Raw genomic sequence first — 20,463 nt, forward strand, 5'->3', positions numbered from 1 at the left:
GTTAGTCGTGTGTGTACGTCGAGGGAGCACAAGTTAATTTAGTTCACAATTTATGTAGTTTTATATTTGAATCTCAACTTACAGTTTTCAGCATATGTCTTTTCATGAACTATAAAAATAAAAATGTGAGCTGTTCATTGCAGTTTTGTTTAGTTTAATTTTGAGAGGTTTTTTGTCTCGATGGTAGTTCTATTTTGTGTGAATGAATATTGAGTGATAAATTATCATAAACAAACAGTAAGAATTTTATATAGCGCTCGTTTGTTTTACCAGCTTCATATCTCGTGGCATTTATTTGTCAAACAGTTATTCAAAATTAAATGATTATTATTACTTTTGAAGCAGTTATTCAAAAATAAATGTCTTATTACCTGTGAAGCAGTTATTAAAAAATAAATACCTTATTATTGGTGAAGCAGTTATTAAAAAATAAATACCTTATTATTTTTGAAACAGTTATTAAAAATACAAAGCCTTATTTTTTGTGAAGCAGTTATTAAAAGATAAATGCCTTATTACTTGTGAAGCAGTTATTTAAAAAAATACCTTATTATTTGTGAATCAGTTATTATAAAATAAATGCCTTATTACTTGTGCAGCAGTTATTCAGAAATAAATGCCTTATTACTTGTGAAGGAGTTATTAAAAAAATACCTTATTATTTGTAAGACAGTTATTCAAAATAAATGACTTATTACTTAAGAAGTAGTTATTCAAAAATAAATGCCTTATTACTTGTGAAGTAGTTATTCAAAAATAAATACCTTATTATTTGTGAAACAGTTATTAGAAATAAATGCCTTATTAATTATGAAGCGGTTATTTAAAAAGAAATGCCTTATTACTTGTGAAGCAGTTATTAAAAAAACAATAGCTTATTAATTTTGAAGCAGCTATTAAAAAAATACCTTATTATTTATGAAACAGTTATTAAAAAATAAAGCCCTTATTACTTGTGAAACAGTTATAAAAAAATAAATACCTTATTATATGTGAATCAGTTATTAAAAAATAAATACCTTATTATTATAAAACAGTTATTAAAAATAAATACCTTATTATTTGTGAAGCGGTTATTAAAAAATAAATACCTTATTATTTGTGAAGCAGTTATTAAAAAATAAATACCTTATTACTTAAGGAGCAGTTATTCAAAATGTAATGCCTTATTATTTGTGAAGCCGTTATTCAAAAATAAATACCTCATTATTTGTGAAACAGTTATTAAAAATAAATGCCTTATTAATTGTGAATCAGTTATTCAAAAATAAATGACTTATTACTTAAGAAGTAGTTATTAAAAAATAAATGCCTTATTATTTGTGAAACAGTTATTAAAAATAAATACCTTATTATTTGTGAAGCAGTTATTAAAAAAATACCTTATTACTTAAGAAGCAGTTATAAAAAAATAAATACCTTATTACTTACTAAACAGTTATTAAAAATAAATACCTTATTATTTATGAAACATTTATTGCAAAAATAAATGCCTTATTATTTATGAAACAGTTAGTAAAAAATGAATGCCTTATTCCTTGTGAAGCAGTTATTAAAAAATGAATACCTTATTATTTGTGAAGCAGTTATTAAAAATAAATACCTTATTATTTGTAAAGCAGTTATTAAAAATAAATACCTTATTATTTATGAAACAGTTATTTAAAATAAATATCTTATTATGGATAAAACAGTTATTAAAAAATAAATACCTTGTTATTTGTGAAGCAGTTATTAAAAATAAATACCTTATTATTTGTGAAGCAGTTATTAAAAAACAAATGCCTTATTATTTGTGAAGCAGTTATTAAAAACTAAATACCTTATTATTTATGAAACAGCTATTAAAAATAAATGCCTTATTAATTGTAAAGCAGTTATTAAAAAATAAATACCTTATTATATGTGAACAGTTATTAAAAATAAATACCTTATTATTTGTTAAACAGTTATTCCAAAATAAATACCTTATTATTTGTGTGAACTACGATAAAAATTAAAAGCTATGGTTTATAATTTATTTGGTGCAAGAATTCTTTCAGATATGTAATTTAGTTGAAAGTTTATACGAAAGTTTTTATAGGATATGTACATCGTTTTCGTAAAGAATGCAGACATTTTTTCATATTTTATGATAAATATAATTTTGATAGAGTTTTCCTTTTATTTACATGTATTGAAATTAATTTTATCGATATTTTTATGCAAAGAAATATTTCTTTTTAGGTGATATTTTCCTATACAGCTGCGAATATTTCATTTTAAACGGTTTTGCTTATATACACAAAAAATATATTCTTAAACAGATGTTTATATATATATATATATATATATATATATATATATATATATATATAATGTACATGAAGATTCAAACAGATTACCTACAGACACGAAAAAAAACTTTTTTTTATGCAGAAATAATATATTTATATTAACAACTGCTTACATTTAAATAGTGAAAAGATTTGTGAAAAAATAAATCTTATCTAGGTGTATATTACGTAGGTATATATATATATGTCATTGACTGTTTGTTTCATTATTTATCATCGTCTCCCTCTCTCTTTCTATCTCTCTCAAACTCTTTCTTGCTCCCTCTCTCTCTATTCAAAAAACGTCTAAACTGCGTCACAACGCTGTGATGTAGTATTACAGAGTCGGTCTTGTGTGCCGTGTTCGGTTTCTATCAAGGTTACTACATCACGGTAGCTGATAGACTAAGAGTAGGCTACAACCATATATTATACCGCTGATTACAGATTAAAAGTGAACTCCGCTAACATCTCAACTCCTCGAATAGGACAACTTTCAATCAGCGCCAAGCTTTTTTTCTTCTATCCCAGCATTGTTTCTCATCTGTACTGTATTTTGATTTTAATTAGAATTAAATAATTTAATAAGTCGCGATGCGGCTAGAGAATGTGTAACCCTTGCCTCATTATCGGCTTTTCACGCACGTAGCCTTACAGCGAATATCCATTGATTCTGTAGACTGAACATAAAAGTAAGATATCCAATGTTACATAGGTGTTGAACACGATAAATTATCTGCTATTTATCTGTCTAAGGATCTATCTATATATTTATGTATCTATCTCGATCTAGCTATGTATTTATCTCGATCTAGCTATCTATCTATCTCGATATAGCTATCTATCACGATCTAGCTATCTATCTATCGCGATCTAGCTATGTATTTATCTCGATATAGCTATCTATCTATCTCGATATAGCTATCTATCTATCTCGATCATGCTATCTAGCTATCTCGATTAAGCTATCTATCTCGATCTAGCTATCTATCTATCTCGATCTAGCTATCTAGCTATCTCGATCTAGCTATCTAGCTATCTCAATCTAGCTATCTAGCTATCGATCTAGCAATCTATATCCATCTAGCTACGAGGGGCGTGCAATAAGTAATGCCTCTGAACCACTGTCAGTTGTCTGATCTAGCTGAAATTTTGCATGTGCAATGATTTATATATTTAAGAGTTGTTTGGCAAATTACAGCTCTGAACTAATTGTGGTTTCTGTTTTACAGGTGGTGAACTGAGTCAGGTGTGAAATGGAGCATGTTGAATGTCGAGCAGTGGTCCGGTGTTTGTATTTGAAAGGATGCACACCAAAGGAGACTTTTGATGAAATGAAAGAAACATATGGTGATAATGGCCCATTATATGACCTTGTAAAACGCTGGATCGTAAATTAAAACATGGCCGGAAGTCAGGTCGTCCCTCTTCTGCCACTGACGAGGCATCTGTCCGTCAAGTTGAGGCTGCCATTTTGGAAGGTCGGAGCATTACTATTCGCCAAATAGCCCAAGATGTCAAGATAAGTACAGGGTCTGTGGAAACTATCATTCATGACCATTTGCATATGCATAATATGTCTGCCAGATGGATTCCCAGGTTGCTCACACCATTCCAGAAGCGTGAACGCGTCGAGTGCTCGAGGATGAATTTGGACATGTGTCAATAAGATGAGTCAAAGTTTTTCAAAAGACTGATTACACAGGATGAAACTTGGGTCGATCACTATGATCCAAAGACCCAACCCCAGTCAATGCAGTGGAAGCACTTGGACTCACCACCTCCAAAGAAGGCAAGGATGCAGCCCTCCGCTGGCAAGGTCATGTTCACAGTCTTCTGGGACCAGGACGGAGTAGGGATGACAGATTTTCCGCCAAAGGGTACCACAATTACAGGAGCCTACAATGCTTCACTTTTGAGGAAATTAAGGGAAGCTATCAAAAGGCGGGGGAAGATCAGCAAAGGTACCCGCCTCCTGCAGGACAATGCTCCGGTCCACAAATCACACGTCGCCAAATCAGAAGCACGGGCGTGTGATAATGAAATCCTTCCTCATCCTCCCTACTCTCCTGACCTTGCACCCTCTTTCACCTCTTCCCAGCCATGAAGTTGTTTTTGAAAGGAAAACGTTTCCATGATGATGCAGCCTTGATTTCTGAAGTCATGTCGTGGTTGGAGGACCAACCTGGGGTGTTCTACAAAAACGGTCTCCAGAGCTTCATCAAATGATGCATTACTCTGGGTGGTTCATATGTAGAGAAAACTAATAACTGTGCCAGGTTTAGTTGCTCTACTGCTATGCAAAGTGGGGGAGGGGCATTACTTATTGCACGCCCCTCGTATCTATCTCGATCTAGCTATCTATCTCGATACAGCTGTGTATCTATATCGATCTAACTATCTATCTAACTGGAAAGGTAAACAAGAGATGTGATGCTATGTTTTGATAAAAGTTGTCAAAACATATTGAAATGTAAAATAGACAAGATGCACCTGAAGCTCTGAAGCTGATCAGAGTAACGTGTTTGTTGTCATGTGTTCAGGTTGCCTGGGCATAAAGTCAAGTTGGAATTTGGACGTTGGGAGGGAGCTGACGTGTCTCAAAATTAGAGACTAGAATTAACCACGCAAGCAAAGATACTCATTGTCGACACCTGGTAAGTGAATTAAACCTATATAAAACCAACCATCGTCTTTGAGTTTAAATGCATTCGTCCACAGGTTCCAGCTTCTCTCCAAGATCAGGTGAAATTTTAAGGTATACCAAAGAACCAACAACGCAGTTGAAAAGTTGCTGTATGTCGAAATACATGTATGTGTTTGTTATATCTGACACACACGTACGCAAGACATTTAGACGATCACGAAGCATAAATAGACAGCAACACGATAATTAGTTAGGGTAAAGGTAGTGAATAATCTAAAAAAGGACACACAGTCACGACGTATACATGAGCACCACCCAACAGCGTAACATATTCATTGACTCAATAGACTGAACATAGGTGTTAGATATCGACAAATCACCACCTGAACTTTAACATAGATTAATAATGGATCATCTGTACTTTGCTATTAAATTCACAGTTTGAAATACCGGCGCAGATGTGTGCGTGTTTGTTAGCTGTTACCTCTATGGATACATCTTTAGCATTGAAACCTTTCTAACATAACTTCTTAGGATATATATATATATATATATATATATATATATATATATATAAGCACATAAATTAATATACGAAGATATAATTTTATGCGTAAATTTTCAGTAGAGTTATGTTCTAAGTTATGAAAATATATATGGCAGTTAAGCTACACAAAATATTCCGCATTTCATTCTCGTGAGAATTCGTAAGGGTATTGCGAAAGTTTATTGTTATCTCAAAGAGAACGGGTGAACTCAAGGTCCACTCTGCCTTTGCCCTGTAGGTGCCAGCCCATTGGTTGAGTATGATGGGCGCGGTGGCAACTAAGAAGCTGATTAACTAACTAGAAAATGCAATAGCATGTGCGTATATATAAACGCGATAACCACAACTTTTCGCATAAGCTTGACGAATTTTCGCGAAAATGAAACGCGGAATATTATGTGTGGTGTAATTGCCATATATATTTTAATAAATTACTATATATATATATATATATATATATATATATATATATATATATAAATGTATTTATGTATATATAATAAAGTTCAATTCACAATTTTTGAAAACACATGTTCTTTTATATTCTCATAAGAGTAAATGTTACAGATGTGTTTTGTTATCAATCTTTAACAAACAGTAAAATATTTTATCACATGAACTACATGACATCAATTCATTGAGGATCTGCGAATAAAATAATGGTATATATACTATTACCTCCTTTTTCTTTGAAAGATCATGAATTAGATTTAAGCAATAACTTTCAATTAGACTAATATCACATTGTGTATCAGATTTTAGGTTGTGTGAGTAAAAACATATTAGATGTAATCATACCAACATAAAAATACAAGATTAAACATAACCATTGGATCTCCTCTGAAGAAGTTATTAGCTGGTTTAGTATATTACTCCAACAAATAGAACAGAAAAAATTAATGTTAGACGTTTACTCATATTACCCATTCATTTCCTCTGGCTTATTTAAGAAAATTAGTAGCAATAAAAGAAAACAAGCATAAGTGCATTAAAATATATATCGTAAAACTAGCAAGAAGATCCATGATAAGATATAACAAAAAAAATGAAATCTTAACTTTGATATCACGATGGGATGGTAGAACTCTGCACAGGTAACTGGTCTGGTGGGATTATACATATTGAGGGTAATAAATAATAAAATTCCAGGTCTACATAGGTGTTTATATAATTTTCGTGAATCCCAGTACTGAAATATCACAGAAAACTAAACAGAAAATTAGGCAGTTCTTTAATGAAGTAAACCTTTAAATAACAATAGATATTAACCACAAAATAGTAGGCTTCCTAGATGTAACACTGAATTTTGAAAATGATCCATACGAACCTTATGAAACCAAACCAAACGCTATACTATATAGACTACAAATCAAACCATCCAAAAGTCATGATAAAAGCCATTATCTCCAGCATTTCAAAAAGAATTTCTAATCCATCGCAAAGCTAGTCTTTAATAGAAATAAAGCATACTGGAACCAAGCATTAGTAAGATTCGGATATAACAGGCAAGTTAGTTAACTGAGAGATGTCCAAAATAGAAATTAAAATGATGGAAAAATTAATAGACTGTTGAATGTTATATCATACAATATGTCTATTAATGGAACTAGTTATGTTAAAAGTAAAACAAAAATAAAATGGTAAAATAAAACTACAAAAAGGAATAATGAGAGAGGGACATCTAACTCCAGAGGAAAAATGAGGGGACAAAACAGACGAAGGACCCAGATTTAATTTGATGTATAGTAATCATATAAAAAATAACATACCTAAAGTATTCTACAAAATTATTGATAAACACTCCAGTTCCATTTTATTTAATTAACCAAATCTATACTAAGTTCCGACAATACAAAATTGAACAAAATCAGGAAGGATAAGGATTAAGAAGGCCAGGGACAATATAGTAAAAATAGGTGTAATTACAGAAACGTAGAAAATATCCACTTTAAGAAAAATGCTTAACTTCATATATTGTTTATTACTGTGATATCATCACTAAAATCACTAGTAGGTTATACTTAGGATAGACAATTCAAATATGGATTCCGTAACCTCATTTAAGTTAAAAGAGAAGTAATGAAACAAACGCTAATAAAATGACAATAACGATAATAGTAGTAATAACTAAATGAATCATAGATTCAGGAAAAGTAAGAAGCTAAACAACGTAGCACTAGTTGAATGGAGTAGGGCACTCCGTAGAAATAAAACTAAATATAAAATAAAACGGTCCATAGTAGGGAGGGCTAGAAAATATAAACCAAATAAATCGAAAAGATGTAATCTTCATATCCTTGAATTCTATCACATATCAGCATCTCAGGAAGATTTACTAAATAAGTGATGAATGTAGAGCAGGAAAGCCTTTTATCTCGCATTAGACCAGACAAAAAAAAAACAATAACAAAGAAATGATATATAAATGAATAAGTACATCAAAATACATAACAGTAGGGGGATAAATAAAAAAGAGATTAGAGTATAACTTACGCTTAGTATATAAAATATGAACTAAATATAAATTATGGAGAAGGCTACTCTTTTTTTTTTTTTTTACACAGTGATCACCACTTATCAAGGCCCGGAAGCCACTCAGGGATAAGGGTTATTGAAATATCAATAAAGTAAAACCGAAGCAAATAATGACACATACAAAACATATAAGATTATGTTAAACAATTTTAGTTAAGGGGGGTGTAAACACATAAATAGAGACAGTAAAGCACTGATAACAATTGATTTCTAAAATCTATATAGCTTAGAAACGCAACATACATATGAACGTTAAGTAACTAGAAAGTAAGATAGATAACAGGGATAGATCGTATAAATAGAGGAAATTTGTAGCTAGATACTACAGAAATGTAATGGTTAAAAAATACATAAATATAGTAACATAAAAAACAGCCCATAAATTAGCGAGCAAATATTATTATATGAGAAATAAGTAAAGGGAAATAACTAAGCAAAACATATATTAAGAAGAACAAATTAGAGTGATCTCCCCTATATTAGATACAAGCTTCTGGCTGACTACAATATGGTTGTGTTCAAGTCTAAAGTAAATAAGTTCTTGATGAGCCGTTCCATATAAGTTATCAAATTTACCAAATTTTCGTTACTAATGATTACTATATTGACCAATTTCTACTGTACACTCTTTAACCCTTATCCTTGAGTGACCTCTGGGCCTTGATAATGTGGTGATGCCTTTGTAAAAAAAAAAAAAGAAAAAAGATACACAACACATTGTGTACACAACAAACTGGAATGTTTACTCGTAGAAAGATAAACAAATGTATTCCAATGATATCATAGTTTTAATATAATTAAAATTGGTAATAGTATTCTATAAGAAAAAATGGAGAAAATAAATTTTAAAAGGTAAATTAAATAAAATGAATAAAAGTAATTGTTATAAATACGAAAGTACGGGTGTTTCAGTGTTGATAGACAAACTAGTGAAAAACACATTCTTATGATAATGTGGTTTTCAAAAAATAGAATAATTTAAATTGAAAATAATATATAGTAATTAATAAATTAGGAAAATAAATGCAAGGAGGTAAATTATATTAAATAAAATGAATAATTATAAATGGATAAATACGACTGAAGGTAAAAAATAAATAAATAAATAAAAAGATGGCGACCTGAACAACAAAAAATATATCATCAACATCAAAGGTATGAATTTGATCGTTTGTGACTTGTAAAGATAAGGTTTGAATATGTTTTCCTCCATTGAATTGTTTGAAGAGTTGTATACAATTAAAAATATTATATTAAAAAATAGTGATAGCATATTTTACTGTTTGTTGAAGATTACTATGAATTCTGATGATGCTAGTTGGATATTTCCTCTCTTTGAGGATCTTCTTCTAGCTGAAACAATTTGTAAACTCATTCTGGACTCACAGTAATAAATTTCCTATATACTGCTCTGGCTACACATTGAGCACTCTAGTCGGTTTTTTACCACTGGTAAATATATATATATATATATATATATATATATATATATATATATATATATATATATATATATATATATATATATGCGTGTCTGTGTAAATGAAATAATCAGAGTTACCTAGAACTTTGATTTAATGTTAATTTTGGAGCAAAGGAAAAAACTAAGATTACACTTATCCCTCTAAGTACAGAACAATAAGTCTCTTGTGTGTCATGAGCAAGTTGCTTGAATCCATATTAAATAAAGAAGTAGTCAACCACCTCAGCAGAAATAACCTCCTTAGTGACATGCAACATGGTTTCCGTTCAGCTTGATCTACAGCTGATGTGCTAACAGTTATATCCCATATGATTAGTGAATCTCTCGACAAAGGCTTCCTGTCTAGGGCAATTGCCTTTGACATATCAAACGCCTTCGATAAGGTTTGGCATAAGGGCCTACTTCACAAGAATTACAGCTACGGTATAACTGGAAATATTTTCCCAATAATTAAATCATTTCTCTCTGATAGGTTCATAAGAGTAGTGTTTGATAGCCAGCAATCAGAAGCCCACATTATTAATACTGGAGTCTCTCAGGAGTCCTTTCTGGGCCCAACTCTCTTCCTGATCTACATCAATGATCTCCCAAAACACATACTTAAATCATTCGTTGACATCTATGCTGATGGCACGACTATCTACGGAAACACATCAAAGGCTGTAAATGACACAGCTCTCTCTGATTCCCTCTCCTCTGATCTCGAGTGGTTCAGTGGGGGAAGACGTGGCTGGTTACTTTTAATGCATCTAAAACCAAGCTCCTAACTTTACATCATCAACGCTCTGTTCCTTGCCTAGCATCAATTGAAATTGATGGCTCTCGTTTTGGGGAGGCTTCATGTTTTGACAAGCTCCTGGGTTTGACCTTCAGTCCTTATCTGAAATGGAACACGTATATCAAATATGTTGCCCGGGCCGCTGGGTAAGTGGTGGGATCCTTCTACCGCTCCAGAAGATATCTCACTACTGATGCAATTCTCTATCTGTATAAAAGCCAAGTACGTCCAAAGATGGAGTACTGCTGCCACATCTGGGCTGGAGCTTCTAAAAACAGCCTATCCTGCCTTGACAAAGTACAAAATAGACTTCGTGGCTTAGTGGGGGATGCTCTCTTCTCTTCCCTGCAACCTCTTTCCCACAGAAGAGACGTTGCGAGCCTGTCTTTGTTTTATTGTTATTTCCATGGCAAGTGCTCACCGAGCTCAAATCTCTACCCCCCCTCGCCAATCCTTCACGATAAACACCCATCTAGCTTAAACCACTGTCAGTAATTTCCCCCCTCTTTATCTGTGCCTAAATCAAAACGTAGATTCCATAAACATAGCTTCTTTCTGATGAGTGCACGCTTATGGAATTCTCTTCCATTTGCCTGTTTCCCACCTGTCTACAACTTGGATGTCTTCAAGTCCAAAATAAACAAATTCCTGATTAATCGCCCCCTTAAGTAAGACACTTTATCAAATCTATAATACCAACTATTACTACGATATTATCCCATTGATTATTGTACACAAATAACCCTTATCCCCGAGTGGCTTCCGGGCCTTGATAAGTGGTGATCCCCATGTAAAAAAATAAAAATAAAATAAAAAATAAACTTGCCATTTTCAAGTATAATCTGAATGCGTGCCTGAAACAGGTGTAATATTTCTTTTACTCTAATAGTAAAAATATATTATAGTATGATATAACGCTGACGAGTAATTTTATTTATTATAGTTTTATTGTAATTTTTATGTAAGTAATTTAACGTAAATATTGAGCAACATATGGTTTTGGAAATTGATTATCATAAGGATAGATCTGGACTATTGAAAAGATTGTTTCTCATATTAGAACACACACACAAACATACAAACATATATATATATATATATATATATATATATAAATATTTAGTAGAAATGGTAATTAATAAAAACCTGTGAGAGTGCTCAATATTGTTGTAGAGCAAATATGCGTTTTATTTTTTATTACCGTATCTTTCTGTTAAATTACATTATTGTTTCAGCTACCCGGCCATTTTTTTTTTTTTTTTGGCCGTCTGTAGCGTCCTCAGTCTTTTACAGAAATGTTCGTTATGATGGGATGATTAACACAGACACACACACACATACATATATATATATATACATGTGTGTGTATGTGTGTGTGTGTGTGTGTGTGTGTGTGTGTTAATAGATAATCTTTAAAAAATCGTTACATATCTCGATTCTGTTTTCTGATGATACAAAAATATAGAACAGGACAGAAACATAAAGGACAGATTAACAGGATGATGGTTTACGTTATATTTAAACTTCTGCGTATCAGTACAGTCAGAATAGCAAGTACCAGAACGGGAATTCAAAAGTCTAACTCTTCAAGAGTAGAAACTATTAAGGTGGGAATATTTCCGGCATTTGGCGACTTCAACATTGAAGGGGTGTAGTTTTGCTGCTAAACGAGTTTTCGGGGTATATTGAGCTTATTAAATTGAAGACTTCTTTTAACACTATCCAAGTTGAGGAGACTAGTAGTAGATGTAGCAACAATACTCCATGCGTTGGCGAATGGTGTCTTTGTAGAGGTACAGAATACTCTCAACTGTTAGTATTCTTCTAGCATGATAGAGGGGACCCATTCCATTTGCAGCGGCTTTCGCAATGTCTCCAATGTATTTGCTACAGTTCATATTGCCTGTGAATGAGAAACCGAAGAGTTTGAAGGAATAATTCTCACATAGGGAGTTAAATAAATAAAAAAAAAGGAAAATAGCATATGAAGACACTTGTCAAACTAAATGTTATAAACTATAGTGGAAATAAGCATTCGAATCCGGAAATAAAAGAAAATCTAAAATTAAAAAAAAAACACTTTCCAAAAATGAGTTTTCTTCAAGGACTATCAAAATATTGCAATGTAAAAAGAAGCAACTGAAGTAAAATGGATGAAATTAGGATGTGTATGTTTGAAAGTATTATTAATAAGTGTACTACAAACGAGCCACACGCACACGTACACAAACAAAACGCGTATACACACACATATAAGTAAAAAATAATGACAAGTGTAATACATGTACATACGTACACATGCGGTAACATCCACATATTCATGGAGCATGAAAAGAAAGCTGACCTAGACAACCTTGTCCATTTTGAAGCTATATTTCCCTAATGTATGTTGCCAATCGTTCGGTCAAATTGGCTTTCAGTTTCCTTTTCATTCTTATGTTTTCATATTTTACGCAAAAATGGAGATGATTGGGTTTGGATCCAGTTTTTGTGGTCATACTATTCAAATTTTGCTTGTTTTGGATTAGAAGAAGCAATCCATTTGTTAAATTCCTTAACCTCGCCTCTCATATTAAAAATATAGTCATTAGTAATCAGGTTCGCGGGCCGGTCTAAATTTCTTCGCTGGCCGGATCCGGCCCACGGGTTGCAGGTCGCCAACCCTTGTTTTACTATGTAGTCTATTTATTACTACTATTATTACTACTGCTGGTCACGATATCCACCTCTACTCTCTGCTTTCCCCTTACACTGTATTGGGCCCCTTTTCTCTCTCTTTCAGTCAATCATAGATATAAACATTTTTTAACGATGCTAAATCAAGAACACCATATACCTCCGAAGCAAAAAACAAAATAACTATACAGCTATTTCATCAAAATGAGAAAAAGAATGTTTGAATTTAGCCAATTCCTTTGTGCTTGTCCAGAGAGTCCCTATTCACATTTGTGTGTGTTTTTTTTGTTTGATTCTTCGTTTACTTTTTGCTTTTCTTTCTCTTGCGATTGCCGTTTTTTTTTTTCGCTTCCTGATTATAAAAGGTCGCAGTTTGTTCGTTTTTTTCCCTCTCTATTTGTTCTTTTTTTTTTTCATGATTTCGCGATTATGTTTCATTTTTCACTTCATTTTTATGCAGGGTTACGCATTTCTTCTGTGGTAATTTATTATATACTTTCTTTTCGGTTGTAAGGTTTTAAACGAACACAACACATAATTTGTGACACATTCTTTTCTTTATATTTATTCATCTAATTCGATTTTACCGGATCATTACGTAGATAACGAGCACCAACTGTGCTACTACGTGGCCACCCGCTCGACAACTCGCCGACAACAACATTTTGTGCCGTGAATTATTCTTTCATCGTCTTATCTTTCTATGGCCGGATCGTCGTAGTGTCTTATCCTGGCGGTCGTCAAAGGGAGCGCAGGTAGACACACGTATAGAAATAAATTACAAAAAACACTGACTCCAACACATTCTGTTGATATTAGTTGTACTCTGGGTGTGTGTAATACTGTCGACATGCTAAGGTATTTATCTATATCTACTTTCGGAGCTGTGTTTGTCAGTCGGTTGGAAAATTAATTGCGCCATCTGCTCCGCGCCACGATCCGTATTAATCTCACGACTTTCGTGAAGCGTTCAACTAATCTCCTGTTAACTGTGCTATCAAAAACTCTGCTTAGACGCAGCTTATCCTGCCTTGACGGAGTTCTAAATGCACTTCATAGTGTAGTAGGGGTTACCATTTTCTCTTTCCTGCAACCTCTTTTCCATAGAATAGACATTGCAAGCCTGTCTCTTCTTTATCGTTATTTTCATGGCAAGTGCTCGGCTAAGCCCCAATCTATTGTCTCCCCAATCCTGCATTTCTTGAAAAACACTCCTCTATCTGAAACCACTATACATAATTTTCCCCTATTCTTTATCCGTGCCTAAACCTAAACGTATATTCCATGGGCAAGGCTTCTTTATTAGAACTGCACATATGGGGAACTCTTTCCGGTTTTCCTGCTTTTCAACTGACGACAATATGGTCGTCCTCAGTCCAACATGAACAATTTCTTGATGAGCCATCCTCTAAAGTAATACAATTTACCAAATTTCCACTACTAACGATTACTACGATATTTTCCCATTAACTACTGTACACTCTTTAACACTTATCCTCGAGTGACCTCCAGGCGTTTATAAGTGGTAACCTCTCTGTAAAAAAAAGGAGTTGCATGCTCTTGTATACCATTGTAATCTAACTAATAAAAGGGGAACTTCTGTGTTGCCCTCGACTATGATCGCCGACTTTACTCATTTTATCGATTCATCTAATATATTTCACACGCGTGTTAATGTATATGTCTTAATTGTTTGGACCGAATTTCAACCCGTCGGCATTGCAAGTCCACAACTCTCTACATTTTCTGCGATGTTAGATGAAATTGGATGAATTCAAAAATAATGGGAACAAAAGACAATCAAGAAAAACAGCATTCGGTGGTATATTTCTCAATTTTGGGATGACGATTAATAATATGCATTAAAATTATTTTGACTACTGTTCTCATTTTGTAGCCGTGGCATAACATATATAATAATAGGTAACATAATAGGCAGTTGTATATGACACTCTTCTGGGTGTTGAAGGTCCAATCTTCAGTATGGGTGATACAAAGAAAACACTTGTGAATTATTTAATTCTTCGATCATGACTAAGGAAAGAAGATGGTGTCCCAAATTCAAAGCAGATTCCCGAGTTTGACATAAACATTCCCGATTTTTACATAAACATTGTGCGAATAACATTCAATATGAGAACACCAGCCCGGATAAAGGAAATAATACAGTATTATATCTATGTTTCACTATTGAATTTATGGTGCAATTAGCCGGTGTATTCATACGTCCAGGATCCAATTAAGAAAATGGTTTCAAAACCAATGTAAGACGAAGCACTACGAATAAATAAGTTCAAACTCACTGTCTGTCTGTCTGTCTACATTTTGTAAAACTATATCTCTTCCCAAATCAAAGGTTTATTCGAATATTAAAATATTCACAAAAAATATTTGTTTGTTTTCAATATAACTTTAGTTTGAATCCTAATTTAATCAAGCAAATTATTTATAATGTCAAAAATACAAAAAAATGATGAGTTCAAAAGTGTAAACGGTTTTTTGTCCAAAAAGATTCTAGATGTTCATATCAAAGACTCTAAATGCATACTCGATGACCTCTTGCGGGCAACGTCGAACGCCCTTGCTAGTAAATACAGGATGGAATGATAAATGTTTCGTCCTAGAAAAAACACATGATTCCATTTCTGTTTAATGAAAACCAGTTTTCTTTTTTGTTGGAGACCATCTACTAGTTGACCAGTTGTGTATAAATACCAAGAGCGATAGGGGCCTTCTATTATGTCTGAAAGGGACACAATGTTCAACGAGGGAGATCGGAGATGCGTCACTGTACAACTCATGCTCTCTACCAATCCGAGTTATGACAACTGGACCATTGTCAGCACTATCAAAATGCAAATCCAGATGGTTCAACGCTTTTATGCACAGCTCAACGAGGTTTTCAACCACAGTTATAGGCTTCAGTGTGACTTCAAGTGGGACCACATAATGCCACCCTATAACTTCGAAGTCGGCTTGAAAGTCAACACTAAAGTGTACCTGTATATACTGAAGCGTGTGATCTTCTGGTGCTATCAGATTGTCGCTGGCAGATCCTGCGTGTGGCAGCAGGACATGGCGCCGACCCATGTCCAAAGAAACCCATGCTTGTCTTCAAGGCGGTAATTGAGGTTCAAGGCAACTACATTGAATAGATGTCAGCTCTACTACATAATCAAGTTACCTGAATTGATTTTTTCAATAAAAGTTTTTTTTTAAAATAGCTCTAGTGTTGTTTTCTTTAGGGCGACAAATTTATCGTTCCATCCTGTAATGAAACAAACAAAATGCATTCTTTTCATTTAATTGAAACGTCATAGTCTGCTTGAAAAATGTTTTTATTCATTTGATTTTCAAAATCTGATGCATTTTAACGTTTGAAATCTTGCATTCCGTTTACATATGCTTATTTCTTTTCGCTTTTTTTTTTCTAGAACCTGCACTGGTCTGATTTAATTGCCTCCCCTGACACGAAGGCAGACCCTCTAATATTGTCATGCAAAGAAATGAAGCGACGGGAAGCCGTATGGGAGCTTTTCAAGAGTGAAGTCATTTTTCTCGTCGACCACCTAATGGTCCTAAAACACGTATGTACACGTATGTAACAGCAACGTGATAATCATTCAAGTTTAGTTCTAATGAATAAACATCTTATAAGCGAATGAAAAGAAAAAATGCATTAATAATTATATGGAAAATAAATGAAAAACGAATACGAATACATTCATAAAACAATATGTGCATAAATAATGCTTGTATTTGGGTTTGATTTCCAAGAATTTTAATCCATGAATTAATTATTAAACAAACAAATAAATAAATATATCAAGTGATAAATAGACTCTCTATCTCTACTATATAAAAATGTACTGTGTGTGGGAGTTCTTTTCTCATAGCTTCCGTAACAGCTGAGCTCATCTTTTGCAAATTTCACACAAACTTAATTTATGTCTACCATAGCATCAATTTCCGGTGTAACGTAAAATATCCCCCTGCAAAAAATTATTCTTTTAAAAAAAAAAAAAGAAAGACTGTTTTTAAGATCGGGTTTTTCAATTTTTGATACTTATCGGATGAATTTCTTTACAAAACATATCTAAGAACACTGTCAGACATATAAATTAGCTTAGTGTGAAATTTGAAAAATAATAGTCTGAGCCATTTCGGAACCTATGAGAAAGGAACTCACACACACACACAAAGTGACTTTTATATAATAGCAGAGATAGTGATGTTGTGAAAATGGTAATTAAGACAGTGCTTGTGACGTGTAAATCGTTTCGATGAAATTAGCGTCAAATAAGGACAAAGTTGGCATAGTCTGGTTTATGTAAGGGACGTTCTTTTTCCTCCATTAACACCGGGGAACCTATTGACCTTATTTTCCTTAGAACACAACCGTAAATAGAAATCTTAATTGCATCCCGAAATAGGATTGAGAAGAAGTCAAAATTAAAAAAGAGATGCAACGAGAGATACGCGCCCCAATTGGCAAACGCACACACAAACACATTCCAGAAAGAAATTGTTAGTTATTCTGTTCAAACACTTCTATGTCATTTAACGAAAGATTGTTTTTTTCGGAAAGTTTTTTGTTAAATTAAAACATTAGGGATAAGAAATAATGAATACATTTTCCACATTTTGTGGAATGTTTTAAAAATGTTTTTTTAAGAACACAATATTTTAATAACATCTTATTTAAAAATGAAAATATTTCAGATTTGCATTAAAATAGATGCATAAGCATTAGACGTTAATGAATAAAAGTTCGATGAATTTATATTTCTCTTTGGCCTCTTGCGCCTTAAATTGTAGATGATTTATACAATAAAAATAGTGTAACGGATTTTAATTGCAAGTGGAATAAGAATTCTATACATAAGGTTTAATATCATGTCATGGTGCTTTTATTCTTCATGAGGAGACATAAAAATGATTCAAACATGTTCCATTATAACAATTAATTTTACTCGTCTTGAAACATGTCATCTTCTATATGATGATTTCTTTGCAAAAATACCTGTATCTCAAAATAATAAAAGTATATAATAAGCGTTTCTATAATGTAATTGACAATTTCAAACGGTCTTCAGTTCTTTATCACAAAGTATATGTTACATTTAAAAAATGCATGGGTATGAAACTGTCATTTGTAAAACGCTAATTTTGTTCTTAAAGTACAATTCGGATCCCATAAAATTGCTATCCAGCATGTCAAGTATTGAAAATTTTAATAACAATTTTTAGTTTAATGCTTACATATGTGGTTGTTTTTGTTGAGTGATTTCAATGTTGTTAATTTTGGTTTACAAGCGTGAGTAAACAGTTTTGCGCAGGTTAAATATATTCAAAGAATAAAACAATGAATTTAAAGACGTACTAGTAGGCAGAACAGTATTGTCGCTCCTAAAACTACGCTTAAATATGATATTTTGTTGAATGCGGCTTTCATATTTATTATCATAGTATATTAGACCCAATATATAGTAATGATTTAAAAGGTTTTAAAAAATAACTCGGACGCCACTACTGAGAATAGAAACCAAAACGTGTAGCTTACGATTTACTTTTTTCCTTTGACGTTAATGCCTTAGCTATGATTACATATTTGCTGAAAGGCTTAAAATTTAAACATGAATCAATAGCTATGACGTTACGCATGCATATTCGTAATGTCGTCGTTCGACCTTCACCATGCAAATTCAATTTTTGTTTTTAATTTTTACAATCTGCACCGATTTTCCCCGGCTAAAACTCAAATATAACGTTTCGCCTAGGTTCGAATACCTTATATATTAAGTCTCATTCTTGTAGACCAAACATTTAACAAAAATAAAAATACAGAACAATATTGTATTACGAAGGTAAATTGTCTATGTAAAAATAAAATGTAAAATTAAATAGATAAGAACATGGTTTAAAAGATAAGATCCGTGTGTTTAATTTTTTAATGGAAATTTTAGTTTTGAAACGCTCTTCCTGTATTTTCAATTCACTACCTTAGGGTTGAGCGAGTTACCTCCCGTTTGTTTTGCATATAAATTCGCTCCCCCTTTTATTGAAGAGACGTATTTCATTTAATTTATTTTTAATATCAAAATATTTTTTATTATATGTGCATAAGAATTGTCCAGTCGTCAACATGACATGGTTCGAATCCCATGAGTTCGAGCCCATTAAACACTTTGAAAAAAGCATTGTTATTGGCGAATGTAGTGTCATTGAGTTTAAACTCCTGCAAGAAAAGTGCATTTTGTTTTTCATCCTCATTTTTATGTTACGTAATGGATAACCCTATGCCGGATAACGATTACATCAGTTAATGTTTATTTTGGCAAAGTCGCAATAAGTGCAGATCGTTGTGACACAAAGTTTATGAAATAAACGAATTCTCACGAAAAATTAAATAAGACAACCTGAAGGTTAGTTTATGCGATTATAGATCAAAGTAGAAAAAATAAGCAAATCACGATGGATGACGTCAACATAGATGACGTCAACATAAATGACGTCAGGGGGTTCAGGCAGGCAAGGTCATATATTTCAGATCAGTCTAGCTATAGAGCGGGCACGAGACAGATCGGCAATAATAATTGATCCAAAAACTTCAATTTTCTCTAATATCTATTTTTGCTATGTCCACCAGTAATAATCAAGAAAGCATTAGTCGCTCTCTCAGGTGCTAAGTATTTCCTTCCACGTATAAAAGAAATTTTGATTAATGAAAACATTACAATTATCGTTGTCCATATTTCAACAGAATTTTATTAAAACGTGTTAAGGAAGCCGCACAAAATAGAAAACATGTCAAACTATAGATGAAAACAGTATAAAATGTAAAAATAGAAAACTGAACCAATGTTTATATGAGTGAATCGAAAAAATATATTTTTCTGAACAAACACTAGCAAAAACTGATTGGCTATCATTACAAAGAAAAATGTTCCCCGTCCATCTCAATAACGATATAACATGAAGATATAACTTGATTTTTTTTTCTGTTTCAGTGTTTCATGGAGCCATTGAAAAAAGTCCAGGTCGAAGGTCATTTAATGTTTGCTGAACCCCGTTATTTATTTGGAAACTTGGATGAAATTTGTTATGTAAGTCAATTTTCTCCTACATCGACTGATATTGGCTCGTAGTAAAGGAAGTATTCAACTGTTGTCTTATCATAATACTCATTTCTGTATAAAAGAATAGAGCACTCTGCAAAGCCGGTACAGCGTATGTCAATATTTCTATAAAAGTTGTTGTATTATTTGTAACGAGGCGCGATAGCATAGAAGTAATAGCATCCGACTGATGACAATGTTTTTGGATGTCGAATTTTACTTAAACCGTTAAACTTTGTAATTCCTCCCGGTCTTTGCTTCCGTGTCTGTACTGGCATGTAGAAATTCAAGTATTACGTGAACAGACATCCCGATGCCTATCTCCCTACATAGCTCCCCTATAAATTAGCTCCTTACATCAAAT

General features: G+C 32.7%; 1 protein-coding gene across 5 annotated transcripts in view; it reads left to right on the plus strand.

Annotated features, from left to right (window-relative positions):
* The window catches only part of LOC145277468 (pleckstrin homology domain-containing family G member 7-like), an 817,656-nt gene that overhangs the window by 706,595 nt on the left and 90,598 nt on the right, over positions 1-20,463 (plus strand). For all 5 annotated transcript variants that reach the window (XM_080128829.1, XM_080128830.1, XM_080128831.1 and 2 more), the window contains 2 exons: positions 16,416-16,568; positions 19,992-20,087. In XM_080128829.1, coding sequence (XP_079984955.1) covers positions 16,416-16,568; positions 19,992-20,087 — 249 coding nt within the window. The remainder of the gene's footprint in view (positions 1-16,415; positions 16,569-19,991; positions 20,088-20,463) is intronic.

This window comes from Euprymna scolopes, chromosome 6 (assembly GCF_053919585.1).
Source record: "Euprymna scolopes isolate OS-2025 chromosome 6, ASM5391958v1, whole genome shotgun sequence".
NCBI classification, from domain to species: domain Eukaryota; kingdom Metazoa; phylum Mollusca; class Cephalopoda; order Sepiida; family Sepiolidae; genus Euprymna; species Euprymna scolopes.